The sequence below is a fragment of the Haliaeetus albicilla genome, chromosome 16 (assembly GCF_947461875.1).
Source record: "Haliaeetus albicilla chromosome 16, bHalAlb1.1, whole genome shotgun sequence".
NCBI lineage: Eukaryota > Metazoa > Chordata > Aves > Accipitriformes > Accipitridae > Haliaeetus > Haliaeetus albicilla.
In genome coordinates, this window is record NC_091498.1 from 28,987,365 (window position 1) to 29,003,203 (window position 15,839).

A 15,839-nucleotide genomic window follows, 5' to 3' on the forward strand; every position below is an offset into this window, starting at 1 on the left:
TTGTCTTTACGCAGTCCTAGCTCTACTATAAAAAATGCCCAAAGTAGCTTTGAATCCCAAACATCTAACTGCAAAACCGAAGCGTCGCAACCTCCGCGATAAGCGGCGCAGCCCGCCGTAACCCCCGAATCCTGTCTCCGGGGGCAATAAGAACACCCCTTCGCCCGAAAGTCAACAGCCAGCGATCCCACCCCACAATAAGCCGTGCAATCAGTGAGCTATTAACCTTTTTTTTTTTCTTTTTGGTAAGTGTTTTTCCTCACAGTGAAGAGCACACGAGTCACTGGAACCTGTTTCCAGAAGCTGCCCCCCCCCCCCCCCGTCAGGTGAAGAACCCTTTCCCCCGGCCACAGCGCGGCCCCGTGAGGAGAACGCGCGGGCCACGACGATCGATTTTCTCGTTTTAAAGAGCGTAACGGCCGCGGGAACCCGAGGACGGGCGGCGGCAGCTAATTAAGCTCCGCTAAACCAATTAACGCCCCTCGCCCGGGCTCACCCCCTTCCCGCCCGCTCGCGCTCGCGCGGGCGGCCGTTGGGAGGGAGGGGGGAGGCGGCGCGCGCCCTCCCCCGCGCGCCCCGGTTCCCGCGCCGCGAACCCGCCAAACCCCGCGCCCGGCTCGAGACCCGACTTCCCCCGTCCGGCGGCGACGGCGGGAGGAGGAGGGAAGGGTCGGGGAACGCCGCGCTCTCATTGGCCGCGAGGGGCGGAGGGCCGCCAGGTGATTGGCTGGGCCGTACCACCCTCCCCTCGGCGGCTCAGCGGGTTGAATTCAAATCGGCGGCGGGACGGGACGGGACCGGGACCGGGCGGCGGCGGGCGGCGGCCCCACTCCCGGTGGGTAACGAGGCTTGGGCGGCGGAACGGGAGCGCGGAGCTGAGAGCGGAGCAGCTCTTCAGCGCTCGCCGCTGGCGCCAAATGTTTAAACCGGATCCCGGAAGGGCCCCGCCCGGTGGCGGCGGCCGCCCAATCGGCGGGGCTGCGGCGGGCAGCGGCCGGTGGGGCGGGGCCGTTGGGCGGGCGCGCGCGGGCCGGGCCCAGAGGCGGGAGGGCGGCGGGAACCGGCCTCGGTCCGCTCCGCTCCGCTCCGGTCCCGTCAGGGCTGCGGGGGGGTCCCCGCCGCCGCCGCCGCCTTCCCTTGGTTAACCGCTTCCCCCCCTCCCCGCCCCGCAGAACCGGCGGGACCCCCTGCGATGCGGAGCAGCGCGGCGGCGGGACCGGCGGGTGTCACCTCCTGAGGCTGCGCGGCCGGCGGGAGAATGCAGCAGGCGGGGGGGGAGATGGGCACCGGCGACAAGGTAACGGGCTCGGTTCCGTCTCCTTTTCCTCCGGGGGCGAAACGAACAGGCGGGCAGCGCCCTCCCTCAACACCCCCCACCGGGGGGCCGCTGTTTCGGGGGGGGGGGGGGGCGCGGGGACCGGGAGCGGTGACAGCCCCCCGGGGGGGGGACACGACCCGTTCCCAGCCGTTTGCGGTACCCCCGGGTGGGCGACCGCCTTAGTCGGAACGGAGGGGGGGGGAAACGTCGGCTGGCCGTCAGCGGGGGCGTTTTACCGTCACTTCCATTTCTAACCTTAACAAAAGTACCGAAATCTTCACCTGGAGACCCTTCTGCACCGGTCTGGTGACGGGCGGTAACTTCTTCCCGGCTCCCCGGTTGCTTTTTTCCTTAATAAAAAGGTGTCTCAGTCGTTCTGTACAGCTTTCTGCTGCGGATTAACGTCCACTCTGTCTTTTCCCTAGAGGGAAAGAAAAGGAAAATTACCCTAAGAAGACCACGGGCCCCGGGCCTCAACCCGAAGGCACCGTCAAAGAAACGGTTTCAGGGAGCAGGTTCGCTGGTTCAGGGTTAAAACTGCAAACTTTGACTTCGAGCGACCCAAAAAACGCAGCGGATCTCTATCCTGCTTTGCCTGTTACCAACAGACGGATCGCAGTGCTTCTGGTTTTTAACATCACAGTTTTTCTTTTTCTTGGTGCGTAGGAAAATCATTCTTCCGAGCCACACAGAAGCGTGTTGAAAACCCCTCTGAAACAAGCAGCTACCTCACGTTCCGCGTTGACAGAGATCCAGCCTGACTGTCAGCCGCTAACCACACCCCCAAAACCTAAAGAAATCCTTCCAGCAGATCCATGGACGCCTACTTCGAACCTGAAAATGCTGATTAGCGCGGCTAGTCCTGAGATCAGGAGCAGAGAACAGAGAAGGGAACTGTCAGACAACTCAAGGGAGGTCCTACAGGCGAAACACTGTTTGCAGGTATGTTGTAAAGGTGTCCTCTTTATTTACTTTTTTTTAAAGTTAGCTGAAGGTTGTTTATTCAGTATAAAAAGTTATACATTAACATACTGCAACTTTTTTAAAGTTTTGGTTTTGGAGTGTTTACCAAATATAAGTAAGGATATTGTCTAGTTACATGCAACAGGTAATGTTTTGCTGGTTTTATTTCACAGCTGTTGGGGACAAAGGGAGAACACTGGGCCTTTGACAGTGCTCACAGTGAAGCTGTTAAATACCTGTGTTTACCTATTGTCAAAAATTTCAAATTCTCTTTTTCTTATTCCCGTGTAGGAGCACTTATCGGGAGATGAATATGAAAAATCTCAACCAAGTCGCAAAGAGAAAAGTCTAGGATTACTGTGTCATAAATTCTTAGCTCGATATCCTGATTACCCCAGCACTGCAGAGAATAATTACATTTGCCTTGATGAAGTAGCTGAAGAGCTTAGTAAGTTGGTGTATAGGCTGTTACATAGTTCTTCATTCAAATGTGCCAATAACCTACCATTTGTGTTAGTACGTTTTTGCCCTGTAAAATTTTGAATGCTTGCTGTGTACTCTAAAACTTATTTAAACCCGGCTTTAAACTCTTCATTCTTAGAGCAATTCTTTTAAAAAGCTAAAGTTTCTTCAGTGAACTGAATTGAGAAACTCTGAATTTTGTTTAATATTAAACATTTAAATTATTGCCAACACCACAAATAACAAGCTGCAGGTTTTTGGATCTAGAGATGATAGCTAGGATTAGGGGTTGGATTTTTGTGGCAGGAACTGGAGTGTCTCAAGCTGAACCCACAACTTCCTGTCCAATCAAGACATCAAACCAAGAAACTACTTTCTACTCTCTATGATAACTTAACTTTCTCATTTTATATCACTATTTTTGTATCACACCAATGATCTACCGAGAGTTTAAGTTGCTAACATTAAGCTGAAGCTTTTTTTTATCAAAGAGATATGAAATTACAGTATTCTACAGATTATAACACTGATAATCGTTATAAATCATACTGCTATAAAATTTTTTGGTGTTACATCTTCAGAATATGTTGAGGGACACAGAAGAGGGGTGAACTGCAAATTAAACAAAATCTATTCTATTTATACTTTGTACAAAATAACATCTCTTTTAGAAAATGCCTAGTCAAAACCAAGAATTTAACAGGCAAAAGAGGAAAGGACAGTGTGTTAATAACATATAAAAACAAGTTACAAAACAGTTGTCTGCCATGAGTTTCCAAGGTTATTTAGTGAGATGATCTAAAATCGATGCAATGAATAATTAAAAATGCTTTGGAGTTTTTTAAAGCTGTATCGAAACCCATCTAATGGCTCTTTTGGCAACAGTAAGTTTTATTTCTTAAGGAATGCTGTAAACCAAGTATAACTGTGGAAAAGCAAGTCCTTCCATATCTAAAGCAAGAACTGTTTTCCCTTCCTTGCCGGCAAGATCTATGAGGGCTATTTTCAGAAACCTTTGTAAAGAGGAATTGGCGAAAATGGCTTAGAAGTGTATTAAGAGGAGGGGGAAGCGCAGGAAACTGATCCCTTCTGTGTGCAAACCATGTTTTAGGTAAATGTCTGACAAAACGTATTTTATGTGGTAGAGATACCATGTTCGTCTGTCTTTATTTTTTCAGATGTTGAACGTAGGCGCATATACGACATTGTGAACGTCCTAGAGAGCCTACACATGGTGAGCCGCCTTGCCAAAAACAGATATGCTTGGCACGGGCGACATAATCTCTCCAAAACCCTGCAGGCTTTGAAAAAAGTTGGAGAAGAGAACAAATATACACAACAAATTCAGATGATCAAGAAAAGAGAGTATGAGCATGAATTTGATCTCGATGGTGAAAGCAATGAAGAAATGGCAAGATCTTTTGGCTCAAATGAGCATTCAGAAATGTCTTTTGTTGAGCTCCCAGGAATGGAATTTCGTGCTGGTAATAATTCTCTATAATGCCAAGAATAATACGTGCTTTAATGATAAGTATCTATGAACTTGCAAAAAACATTTATTGGACTTTTTTTTCTGAAATGCGACTGCCTGAAAGGCACCACAACTGTTTGTGGTGAGAAAAAGTCCTCTACGCTCTTTCAGTTCTCTTATTCGTACAATTCTTACACAAGTATTTTGTTTTTACAGTGCAAGAACAAGGGGGCATCGGCTGAAACTATCAAACATACCCGACATACAGTCCAACTGCAGGATCTGTTACCATTGAATGTTATAGAAGCTAAAAGTATAAATTACTCAATTTATTTTTTAATTTAGGTTTGATTCATGGAAGAAATGTTAATTAACGATTGTTGCATACATTGTATAACCTGCAGTTAAGCATCTTTAAGACTACAGGTTGTCAGACAGTAGGAAATGTATACAGGTGGAAACATCGCATTCTCTTCTTTGTAGTTAGACTTGGTATTCCCCTTATTATCTGATTCTTGCCATGTACAAACATAACTCTGGAGTCCACATCGGCCCTGCCTAGTTGCTGTGTTGTTTGTTCTTATAATAATTGTTACTAACGAATTTCTTCAGTGTTTTAAAAGTGTCTGTAGCTGGTGTGTCACTTAATACTTTAATCCTTTCTCCTGTCTGCTGCAGCATCAGTAAATAGCAGGAAAGACAAGTCTTTACGAGTGATGAGTCAGAAATTTGTGATGCTGTTTCTTGTATCGACTCCTCAAATAGTAAGCCTTGAAGTTGCTGCTAAAATCTTGATTGGAGAAGACCAGTTGGAAGACTTAGATAAAAGCAAGTTTAAAAGTAAGTAGAATATCAAGTGTAAGCTAAATGAACTATTCCAGTGCTAGTTTATACAGTGTAAAATACCACCATCTTTTTCCTGCCATAAATACATTTGAGCCTCCAAAAGCTCACTAAACACCTTGCAGAGTTTTTTAACAGAGACCCACTTGTGCATTGATACAGAATGACCACATAAAAGAAAAAGTCCATTAAATCCTCTCTCCTGAAGTAACGTCACAAGGCTGCTCATTGGTAACAATTTCCCTTTCTCTTTCCTCAAGCAGTCTGTCAAAGATTGCAGAATCATTTCATCAAAGATCCCCCAGAATCATGGAAATCTGTGCTCTGGTCATGTAACTTACTTGTTGGAAATCTAAATAAATTCTGTAGAAGTCCTGTTAATAACTTACACGTGAGAGGAAGTGAAACCCAATGCTGTAACTGTCAATTATTTCTTCATTCTTTTACCCTGTTTTCAGTTCCTTGCACACTTCCTCATCTCCCTCTCCAGTCAAGTGAAAAGGTACTTCTAGGTCTAGGCCTATGTGTCTATAATAATCAAAAATGTGCCTGCTCTTGAGGGGCCAAGAATTAATTGTGGGTTTCATTGAAAATGACACCCGTCCTTGATTCTCGGGCAGACTCCATTGCTTTTTTTTAAGGAATTGTATCTCTGCAAAAAGAAAACCGATCCTTGCTGGTTTCAGTTCATAATTGCTTTTCCACTGCTTCATGGCAACATAGAGAGAGTGGGTGGATAGTCAGTAGGGGGGTTTTTTAATTCGTTTTCATTCTTTCTTTTTCCTCTGTAATGTCTGTCTCGCAATAAAAGCATTTTCAGGGCATTCCATCCATGTGTCTGTATTTCAGGTATCACATGTTTTACCCTGTTCTTGGTTAAGAAGCATAGTCCCAAGTTCCATGACTTACTAGACTTTAAATTTTCAGTAGCAGAAGCATTGGCCTAACCACATTCACTTTGCAGTCCCGAAGTCACCGGTAATTTGACTGCTGCCTAAAACTTTTCCCTAATAGTTCAACCTGAAAACAGTTAAGAATACGCAGGATGATTATCCTGTTGGATTTTAGCGTGCCTCTTCCCCCTAGTTCCCATGTTCACCATTGCATGCATGTACCTGCCTTTTAAGCTACTTATTTTCACTCCAGAATTCATATAGGTTTGGGCATTGCACAGAACCCAACTTGTTTTGAAAATTTTTTCTCTATATTTAGCATACTATACTTACTTAGCAGTATTTTCTCTTCTACATCTGTATCTATGTCATTCTATTTTACATATGAACTTTATATTGTGATGTGTTATTTCATAGTATAAATACCTGTTCCACAAAATTGTTCTAACAAAAAAATTATAACGGTTTTTCCTTTTAGCTGCTAAAAGGGCGTTACAACATTTTTAATCTGCTGTATGTTAACTTGTCGATCAGAATTGCTATACTTTACATTTGTTTATTTTATTTCAGCCAAAATTAGGAGACTTTATGACATAGCAAATGTTCTCAGTAGCCTTGAGCTTATCAAGAAAGTTCATGTTACAGAGGAGAGAGGTAGAAAACCAGCATTCAAATGGACAGGACCTGACGTCTTGCCAAGTGTTCAGGGTAGGTGTGTGCGTGTCATTTCCTTTTGTTCTGCTGATGATTTTGATTGATTGTTTTCTCCGCTAGATTTTTTTTTTTTTGACCAAAAGACAGTAAACTAAGCAGAAAATCTTTACTAGTCACATCACTGTCCTTAGTCCTTGACAGCATAGCACACCAGTGTGTATTTCCACGTAGTGGGTGTACTCATACTGAGACTCTTGCATTTCCATTTTTGCCGCTGCTAGTACTTCGATGATTATAAGCCAGGCTCAAATAACTGCTTTTAATTACTGAATCTGCACATGATATGTATTTACTCTTTCGGTTTTTTTCTGCTTTTTAGATACAAAACTTGAAACAACTTCTACGAGCTGTCCCCCACCTATTTTGGAATCCATCCCTTCCAAAGAGCAGTGTTCAAAAAACCTTTTTCCTTCAAGAGGAAAGCAAAACTTCACTCGGCATCCTTCTCTAATAAAGTTAGTTAAAACTATAGAAAACGACAGAAGAAAGATCCAATCTGCTCCAACCAGTCCAGTTAAAATGAGTGCAAGTAAGTAGCTGAAAAATACATTTCTCTATCTTTTTCTAAGTATGTTTTTTAACTCAGCTGTAGTCTTACATTAAATATTCAGGCTTGCCATCTCCTCATAGGAGATGCAGGTGGGTAGATATGCCTTCTTAAGACGTGTTTGTTGTAAGAAATGTCAAAAATAGACAAGATGGGGAAAATATATGTTGCCTGTAAATCTGAGGCCTTACAAGACTGCTCACTGCGTAAGCTCTGGAATTACTAGAAGCTCTTTCCAGTTTGGTGGACCAAATCCAGTCACAGCTTGTGCAGTTGCAACAAAATAAATATATTCATTGAGATCTGGACCAAATTTGGCACACTGTAGGGAACTCTAGCCTCCTCTTTCACACCAAATACCCAAGGAGTGGCATATTACTGCTTGGGGTTCAAGAAGAATATTATATTGCTTTTTACATATCACCATCTTGACTTTGTGCGATGTCTTACCGGCTACAAACTTGTTTGTGTAGTATAGCTGATTCTCTGGATATCGTATCTTTCTCTGTGAACTGCCCTAACCCTGGTTTGTTGTGGCAGCTGCTTTAGATTTCACTATCTAAGCAGTTCTGTATTCTGTAAAATTGCCAGACAATTACCTATCAGTGTTCATGTTCTTGTTAGGTAGCCTCTTTGGAGGGAAAAAAAAAAAAAAGGAGCTGAGGCTTTAAAGTTTTTTTGATGGAAGCTATCATCCAATTGATGAAATCAAGTCTGGGCTGCAGTTTGAGGATAACGTGGAGTCTTAGTGTGTTCTCATTAAATGTGTATGCCACATAAAGTAACACAGTCTCCTCAAGACAAAATTTAACTTCTGTGTTTGATGTACTAACAGTTTTGTTTTCCCCCTCCAACCAGGTACTGATCAAAATTTATCAGCTCTCCCAAGTAAAATGGCTCAGGTTCCAGCAATTGCTAAACATCAGCTGGAAGGACAATCAAAGTAAGTTTGCACAAGTGTTAAGGTGAGAAGCTTTATTTTGTCACTGGCCATTAAGTTAAAGCTATGCTCAGTTTGAGTTGGGCAATAGTCTGCCAAGAACGGTAACCCCTGATACTGCAGGCTATTTTTTTTACTTGTTTTCTGCTCAGTGGATTGAGAAGTACAAGCTTACGTTAAGTCTTTGCATTGCAGAAAATAATTTGTCGGGGCATTCGTTTCTGCACAAAGGAATTAAAATGTGTTTGGGTTTTTGTTTTTGTTTGTTTTGCGTTTGTTTTTTTTTTAAGGAAAGCAAAAGAGTTGAAATTGTCAAGATCTGCTTTGGAATCTAATCAGTCATCGCCTGAGGTAGTCCCCAAGCCCGAACCTCCTTGCGTCGCAGCACCCTCCCAGCAGCCAGCTCTTGCACAGCCACCGGCTGTCTGTCCTCCAAGCCACAGTTCAGTCTCACCAGTAATACTACCTCATACTCCTGCTGGTGTTTCGTATGCAATATATCTGCATCCGTCCCAAGCCCACACTGTGACAACATATAGCCCAAGTTTCATGTTGCAGCCTCTACCATGTGCTAATGTAACTGGAATTAAGAGTATTAATTCAAAAGTATTAAATAAAACAACCACTGAGGAAGGGGACAATCCGGTGACTACAGATGATCCAACAAAATCCTTGACAGCTAAAGAAGGACCGCCTATAAAATCAGAAACTTCATCACAGAGGTGCCTTAAAAGATCACAAGCATTACAAGAGAATAATTTGATTAAAAAGTGTAGAAGTGATGAGGAAAGCCTTGATACTTCTTTGGTAAGTTAAATTATTTTTCAAGTGCCATTTTATAGCTTAGTGATGTTGCTACCTACTCATTTTCAAAGTGGTTTAGGAGCCTACCAGATGTTGTCAAATTTGTAAATGAATTGTAAGGAAGCCTGCCAGGGGAGTAATCTTGTAAACACTTAAGCCTTTAGCTTACTCTAAGAGCGTCTGTACTGCAGACTTGCAGAACCTTTGCTGTATGAAACAGTATCCATGTTGGCGTTTAGAAGACCAGATCTTGTGTTCTTCTTCGTACCCCCCCTTCTGGAAGGTAAGAAGACAGTTAAAAGACAAAATTGAAGTTGTCTGCCGTTCCTTGCTAAACAAGTGCGCTTAGGTGTTTTAAATAACATTACACTTGAAGGGATGATGTTCATTTGTTGCCCTTGCTAATGTATGGGGGGGGGGGGGTGTTGTTTTTTTTAATATATATCAAATATCACATAATCTTGCTGGTATTTGCAAAGCATCAGGCAGGATATACAGTATACAATATAACATATATTCTTGAAAAACCAACCTAGGATCAAGGCTGTATTTTTCTCCTTGTTCCCCTCCCTTCCCCCTCCAAATATTTATTTCCCAGAAGATGTGTCAGAGTGTACAGGTGGGAGTTATTTTATTTTGACTAATAAAACATTATGTCAATACTTACCTATTTATACAATGATTCTGGAGTAGTTCAGGTTGCTCATCTTTACACAATGGCTGGCATTCATTCTTGGGTTTTAGAGGTGTTAGGAGGGAAAGTGGACACATAAAAGTTGCTGGACAGGGCATGTCCCAAAATCCAATTTCTATCCAATGTTGTACATTGTTAACATTGGATCATTGTAGGTGTAATAATACAGCACACGAAGAGAGTAAGAGGTTCAGATACACTTGATGCGTATGGAGAAACTGGGTCTGGATTGCTTTCTGCTCCTCGGTTGCTGCACATTTTAGTGTCTCTGTGAATTACTAGGCTGCTTTAAATTGTGCTTGCCAAAACGGTCATGAAATGTTATCGGCGTTTTGTGACAATGTGTGGCGTCAAACATCCACTAGCTGTGAAGGAGCAAGAGGGGATAACATGGAACTGGTTGTCTCAGTACCTAGGAATTTTTATAGCACAAACTTGAGAATCAGGAGAAAGGAGAAAGCTTGCTTTCCTAATTTTTAAAATGTATAAATATCATTGTAGATCTGTAATTGAGAATGTGAAGTCTTACGATGCCTGCCTTTGTTTTTGTATGTACTTTTTTAAAGGGAGGATCCCCGAAAAATGAAAGACCACCTTCCAGTAGCTCACAAATGAATCACGAAACGGACAATTTCCAGGAAGAGAGACAGAACAAAACTGAAACATTAGATCAAAACATGGCAAGTTGCTATGACCAAAGTAAACGAGACCATGTACCAGAAGATGAGGACAAAATCAAAACTAAACAAGACATACCTGTAGCATTTGCCATTCCTGCTCACGAGGTAAGCTTTGTCAGACACCACAGCATGTCTTGCCCTTACCTGGGAAAACACCGTGGTGGAGTCTTTGCAAAAGAAACAAAACTATAATGAACTACACATATATAGGTTGTCTTTGGTTGGATTATTTTTAGTATGCTTTTAAAACCTTATTTTTTAGGAATGTAGGACTTCCTTAAGTACACAAATAAGAGGACATGAAGTGACTTTCAGGCTTCGATTGGGATGAAGATCACAACTAGGACTAAGTAGATGAAGGCAACGTTGAGATCCCATACCTCCCCAGTCCTTTGTGCATATTTAGTCTCAGATACTTTGATTTACAACAGAATAACACGAAACTCTCTTCATCAGTAAAATCTGGTATTACTGCAGTTAAGACTTACTACTGTAGAGAACCTGAATAAAAAACAGTTCTGTTGACAAAAACAGAACTTGTAAATGCAAAAGGATTTCCTTCCAATATTTGTCTTATGAAAACACAGTCCAGGAATGAGGTGACATGATGATTACCGGGTCTGGATGTTTCTTCTGGGCGGGAAAAGAAAAGTATTCAGTATCACGATTTCTCTGTTGTCTAGTCTAGCTGCACTGTGTTAATCCCAGGTGGATTTCCAGTTCCTCACTGAGGATATCCGCTGGAAATGGAGCCAGCTGACTTCCGCACAGTAGGGCAGTCTTACTTTAAAGAGTGTGTCCTTGAGTCCGTTGGGTCCAATTCTAGACAGAAGGTGGTACAGACATGGAATATAGGATCGTAGGGATACAGAGGATAAGGAATAAGAACGAGGCAAGGGGGATGCAACTTTGGAGAAAAACTTCATTTTTTGTTTATTATGTGCTTGGGGAAAAGGTGTATTGTCTTTTTTCTTTTTCAGACTTTTTTTCCATCTGGTTATCTTATTCCTCTTACTCAGTGCACCCATGGCAACAAAGCAGGGTTTTCTAATAAAGAGAAAGCTGGGATATGTTCATTACAGCACACTACCTACAGCTCACCTGTTGCTGGTGAGTATTAAATAAAATAGGCATACAGTTGTCCTACTGAGGTAATGAAATCACAACGCAACGGCTTGAGTCTCAATTTTTAATCCCCTTCATCAGTTGATTTGTCTGTTGCAGGTGTTATTCCAGTGACAGCATCTGAACTGAAAGCAGTTAACATTCCTGCTTTTCAAATAACACCCTTGAATATAATGCTGTCACCAACTTCTATAGCCGCTGCACCTGTACTGAGCAACTCCTGTCTCAATTCAAGCAATACTAGTTCTGCCCAAAATCCAAGTTCTTCAGTTCTGAACTTTACACTGCAACACATAGGACTAATACCTGCTGGTGTGCAAGTTCCTGCAAATCCTGTTCTTCAGCACATGCCAGTCTCTTTACAACCAGAAAATGTTAGCTATAGCTCAGAAAACATGAACTTGCAAGAAGAGAAGGTAAGTAAAAATATATTGCAACTTTTTGACCGTGATGGGTTGAGTGAAAAGTATAGCGCAGTAATTCCTTTACAGCGGATAGAATTTTTAAAGAAAGATTTATTTTTTTTTTTATCTTTATAAATCAGCACTGCCCACAAAGAGCTGGCAGTGAAGGCTAGCATAAGTACAATATAATTGAGAAGTTGGAAAGGAAGAACAATTATCTTATCTGTTGTGGAAGTGGAGCCAGCTGGAAGATGACAAGATGTGAAGAGACAAGTGGTTTAGAGGGAGGATTTTGCACAGATCTGAGATGACTTTTATTAACAAATTATCTGTTTGTTACTTTATCTTTCCTTCTTGTTACTCTCCTAATCTAAAATTCTTGCATTTAATGTTAGCTTTTTTTAATAGGATGAGATTGTAGAGGATTTTTAAAGAGTATTTTTTTCCCCACAGGAAGTTTCTCTGTATATTTTGTGTAATACTGTACTGCCTAAGATCAGTTTCTGTTAAATAAGGAGATAGGAGGTAATTAAAGAAACCAGATTTTTGTTTAATTAATTTTTTATACATATATATTTATAGCTATATCAAGGAATACAGGTGTATTCTTCTCAGTAAAGAGTTGTTGAGTTTTTAAATTTCAGGAGAAAACAGTATTTTGCTAACATCCTGCAGAAACCTAAAACTAGAATTCGCGTTTTTTTTTTTCTTCCCCTTAAATGAAAGTAACTTTCCCTCTTCTCTTTAGCCTTCTGTTCCAAAGGAACTCCAGGAGCCCCAGACAGTTACAGAAAACTTTTTCCGCACACCAGGAGGGCCTAACACAGTATCTTCGCTATCTGCAAATTCAGATGGTACCGACAGAATCTCTCAAGGAACTCTGTATATTCCTCAACGCAAACTTGAAGTGTCAGAAGACTAATTTAGGGATATCAAATTGCTGAATGTGTTAGCAGGCATAATTACTGGTAACACACTGCACACATCTTCGATTGTATGATGGACAATGTGTGTTTTGGACATGTATTGGCAAGACCTCAATACTGGAATAGCCTTAATTAATGCTTTAGAAATAAACCTGGCTCTTAATGAGAAAGTTAACGTCTAATAATATTTTTCCAAAAGGTTTACCTGAAGTATTATAGCAACAAAGTTATGTATCTAGTGTTTTTTGTGTTGCTTTTCTGCTATGCAAAGTAAGCTGAAATTATCTTTGTACAGAAAGGTACAGTCTATCAGTCAGTACAAATTTTGCACAAAGTACTGTGAGTGTGTACATATTTTATGTCTTAACAAAAAGGCCACAGTTAAAGTGTCTTGCTCCTATGTTCAATAATGCTCTTTTGTAAAGTTAGTTAAAAAAAATAAAACAACAAAAAATGAATTCTTAATCAAGTTTTATATAAGTTAAGAATTATTTATACTGTATTTTTAAATCAATTTGTTCAGATTAAACTTACATCAAACTCACATTTTGACTTTGTTTGATCAAATTAAATCAGCTAAGTAATACATTGTATATTCACTGGCATCTCTTCATTCTTATACTTGTCAGACAGGGGTGTCTGTCTTCAGAATAAAGGGAAAATGTTATTTCATGAGAAAGGGATTTAAGTAACTCGATCTAACTTCTGAACTCTTATCACTAGAGATTACATCTCCTAATAACAACAATTAGAGGAAAACACAGTTACGAAGTTTGGAATTTAGAGTATCTTTATCACCCTGGAGCATTCTGGAAAGTGCTGTCCAGATATCGCCAAGGAGAAGTTACATGGTTTGGGCCTCGAACTGAACAGACAATCTTGGTAAGAGTTGAAGATGAGCACTCATTACTTTGCCTCTCTTCTCCTATTCAACTCAGAGTTTGAGCCAGGTGCCTGCTATGCTATACATACTCTATAGGCTCTCTTGACACTGGAGAGGTTTCAAGCCTGAGAGAAGGTTTTTATAACATTTCACCTAAGGTTTTGTAACCATCTAAACCAGTCTGTGGCAGAAATCACGCGTGCAGTTACTGAAGCGCTAGCTGTTGACCGCTGCAAACAGCGTAGGGTCTGGCTTCGAGAAGGAGGGAGCCCCATGTCTCCTGGGCGTACCTACACCACACAGAGGCTGTACTGTTAGTTTCTGCTTTCTAGCAAAGATCAGCGTCGCCTTCCAACTGTTGTTTTTCCCTTCTTGCAATTGCATATCAAACAGGTTAAGTTAAACCAACTGAATTTAAATACGTACAGCAGAGTCACTGCTACTCTAAACAGAGAAAGATGAAGCCTCCTCATACAGCTCACACTCAGATGACAGGGAATAACTAACAAATTAAAGAAGGAAAACACAGTGTATCATCTGCCTTCCCAGGTGAAATGTGCCTGGCTGCCCAAATTAGGACAGGAGAACTGCTAGCAAAGCCCAAAATTCAGGCTTGGGCTGGATAAAAAAAACAGTTAGAACAGCTAACACAGTAAAACCAACTGCCTTGCTCTTTAATAATGCAAAATTTTAATATAAACTACACATGACAGAATATGATCACTACTGAAATACTCCTGCATGAGAAAGAGAGGAGAATAAAAGCTGGAAAATGGAGGAATTCTCACTGCAGCAGTGAGTAGATTTTTTTTTTTTTTCCTTTTCCAAAGTGGTAATTGATCAATGTTCCTTACACATGCTATCAATTTAATTCTAGAAGTATAAAGACTTAGAGAAACTTGCGTTACTCAAAGGAAACAAACTACAAACCTTTCATTCTTGGACACCGCAGCTGACGGAATAAGAAACTACAGTAATTAGGCTTGGAGAAATGGTCTTCTCACAAACGGTGCTCTGTTCTGAAAAGTTGAACATATATTCTGACTTGCTGCCTAGTGTCCCTTGGCTCCTGTCAGAACACAGTTGCTTGTTTTTTCACGCAGGCTTTATAACACCTAGCGCTTTAACTTGTTCATTTTGCAGGCTGAGAAGCTACCGCTTTCTCTGCTCAAAGTACCCTATTCCCCAGAAGACTTGCATTTTGCTCCGACTAGCTGAGCTCACTGCTCTTCCCACCTGCATCACCCACCCTCGAGCGTGACCCGAGTACCCGATGTGCTCTGCTGCCAAGCTCTAGGGAAGTCCCTCTGATCCTCAGGCTCGCTTCGCTTTTGATATGCTGCGTTCCAGTCCTTAAAGCAGGGTTTTTTAATCCCTACCTTTGATTTACAGAAAACACTACCTTCCCGCTCCACCAGGAATATAAAAATTCATCCATGTGTATGTTCAGCTGCATATTTTGAGTCTGTTCTTCCAGTCTCAGGTCCCGATAACCACAGTGGACCAGGGATTATATGAAATGCCAACTAATCCACAGGGGTCTGACTGCTCCTTTGAGCTGGAAAGAGCCTCTCAACCAGACTCGCTTCCTTACGGGAGCACACAGTATCCGGGGTAGCACAGACGTACAGAAATGAAACAACACCCAATACCAGGAAACTGAAGGTTGTTCCCTGCCTTTTCCCCTTAAATTCTCTGACAAACCTAAAGGGAAAATACTTACCGACATTTTGGGGTACTCTCTCCACAGATTTCCCTGCAGTTGGTTACCGTGCAAATTCACCCAAGTACATGATCTACATGGTGCGAGTGAGGATCAGTGAAGAAGATTCAGTTCCCTCAAATGGCAAGGGTCCTAACTTAGAAATCACCGAGGCTGCAAACACAAAGCGGTTACAAGCTGCTTAACGCTTTCCCTGTACTCCAACAGCAAGCTCAGTCCTGCCCCAACCCCTCCTCGCTGCCATCGTACAAGAAACTTTCATACCGCATACACTGCTCCGTCACCTCTGCATTTAGCCTTATCTGAGATAGGCAGAAGAGTTCCCTTAACTATCCAGGGAGAATGACCAAGGAGAGATGGAGTCCAGCTCTCCTGCTCAGGGAAAAACAGTCCTCCAACTTGACAACAAGAACCTGTCTCTGCATTATAAAATTTTTGCTGGACTCAAC

The 15,839-nt window shown here is 42.1% G+C and overlaps 1 protein-coding gene across 1 annotated transcript; it reads left to right on the top strand.

Moving 5' to 3' along the window:
- The first annotated feature begins 1,069 nt into the window (after positions 1 to 1,069).
- E2F8 (E2F transcription factor 8) lies at positions 1,070 to 13,025 on the top strand. The gene is made up of 13 exons (XM_069804096.1): positions 1,070 to 1,297; positions 1,985 to 2,260; positions 2,573 to 2,729; positions 3,922 to 4,227; positions 4,893 to 5,054; positions 6,521 to 6,658; positions 6,984 to 7,193; positions 8,070 to 8,154; positions 8,442 to 8,958; positions 10,216 to 10,434; positions 11,310 to 11,439; positions 11,554 to 11,870; positions 12,607 to 13,025. Exons 1-13 carry the CDS (start codon positions 1,259 to 1,261, stop codon positions 12,778 to 12,780), a joined length of 2,730 nt encoding a protein of 909 aa, XP_069660197.1. The 5' UTR covers positions 1,070 to 1,258; the 3' UTR covers positions 12,781 to 13,025.
- Positions 13,026 to 15,839: the final 2,814 nt, after the last annotated feature.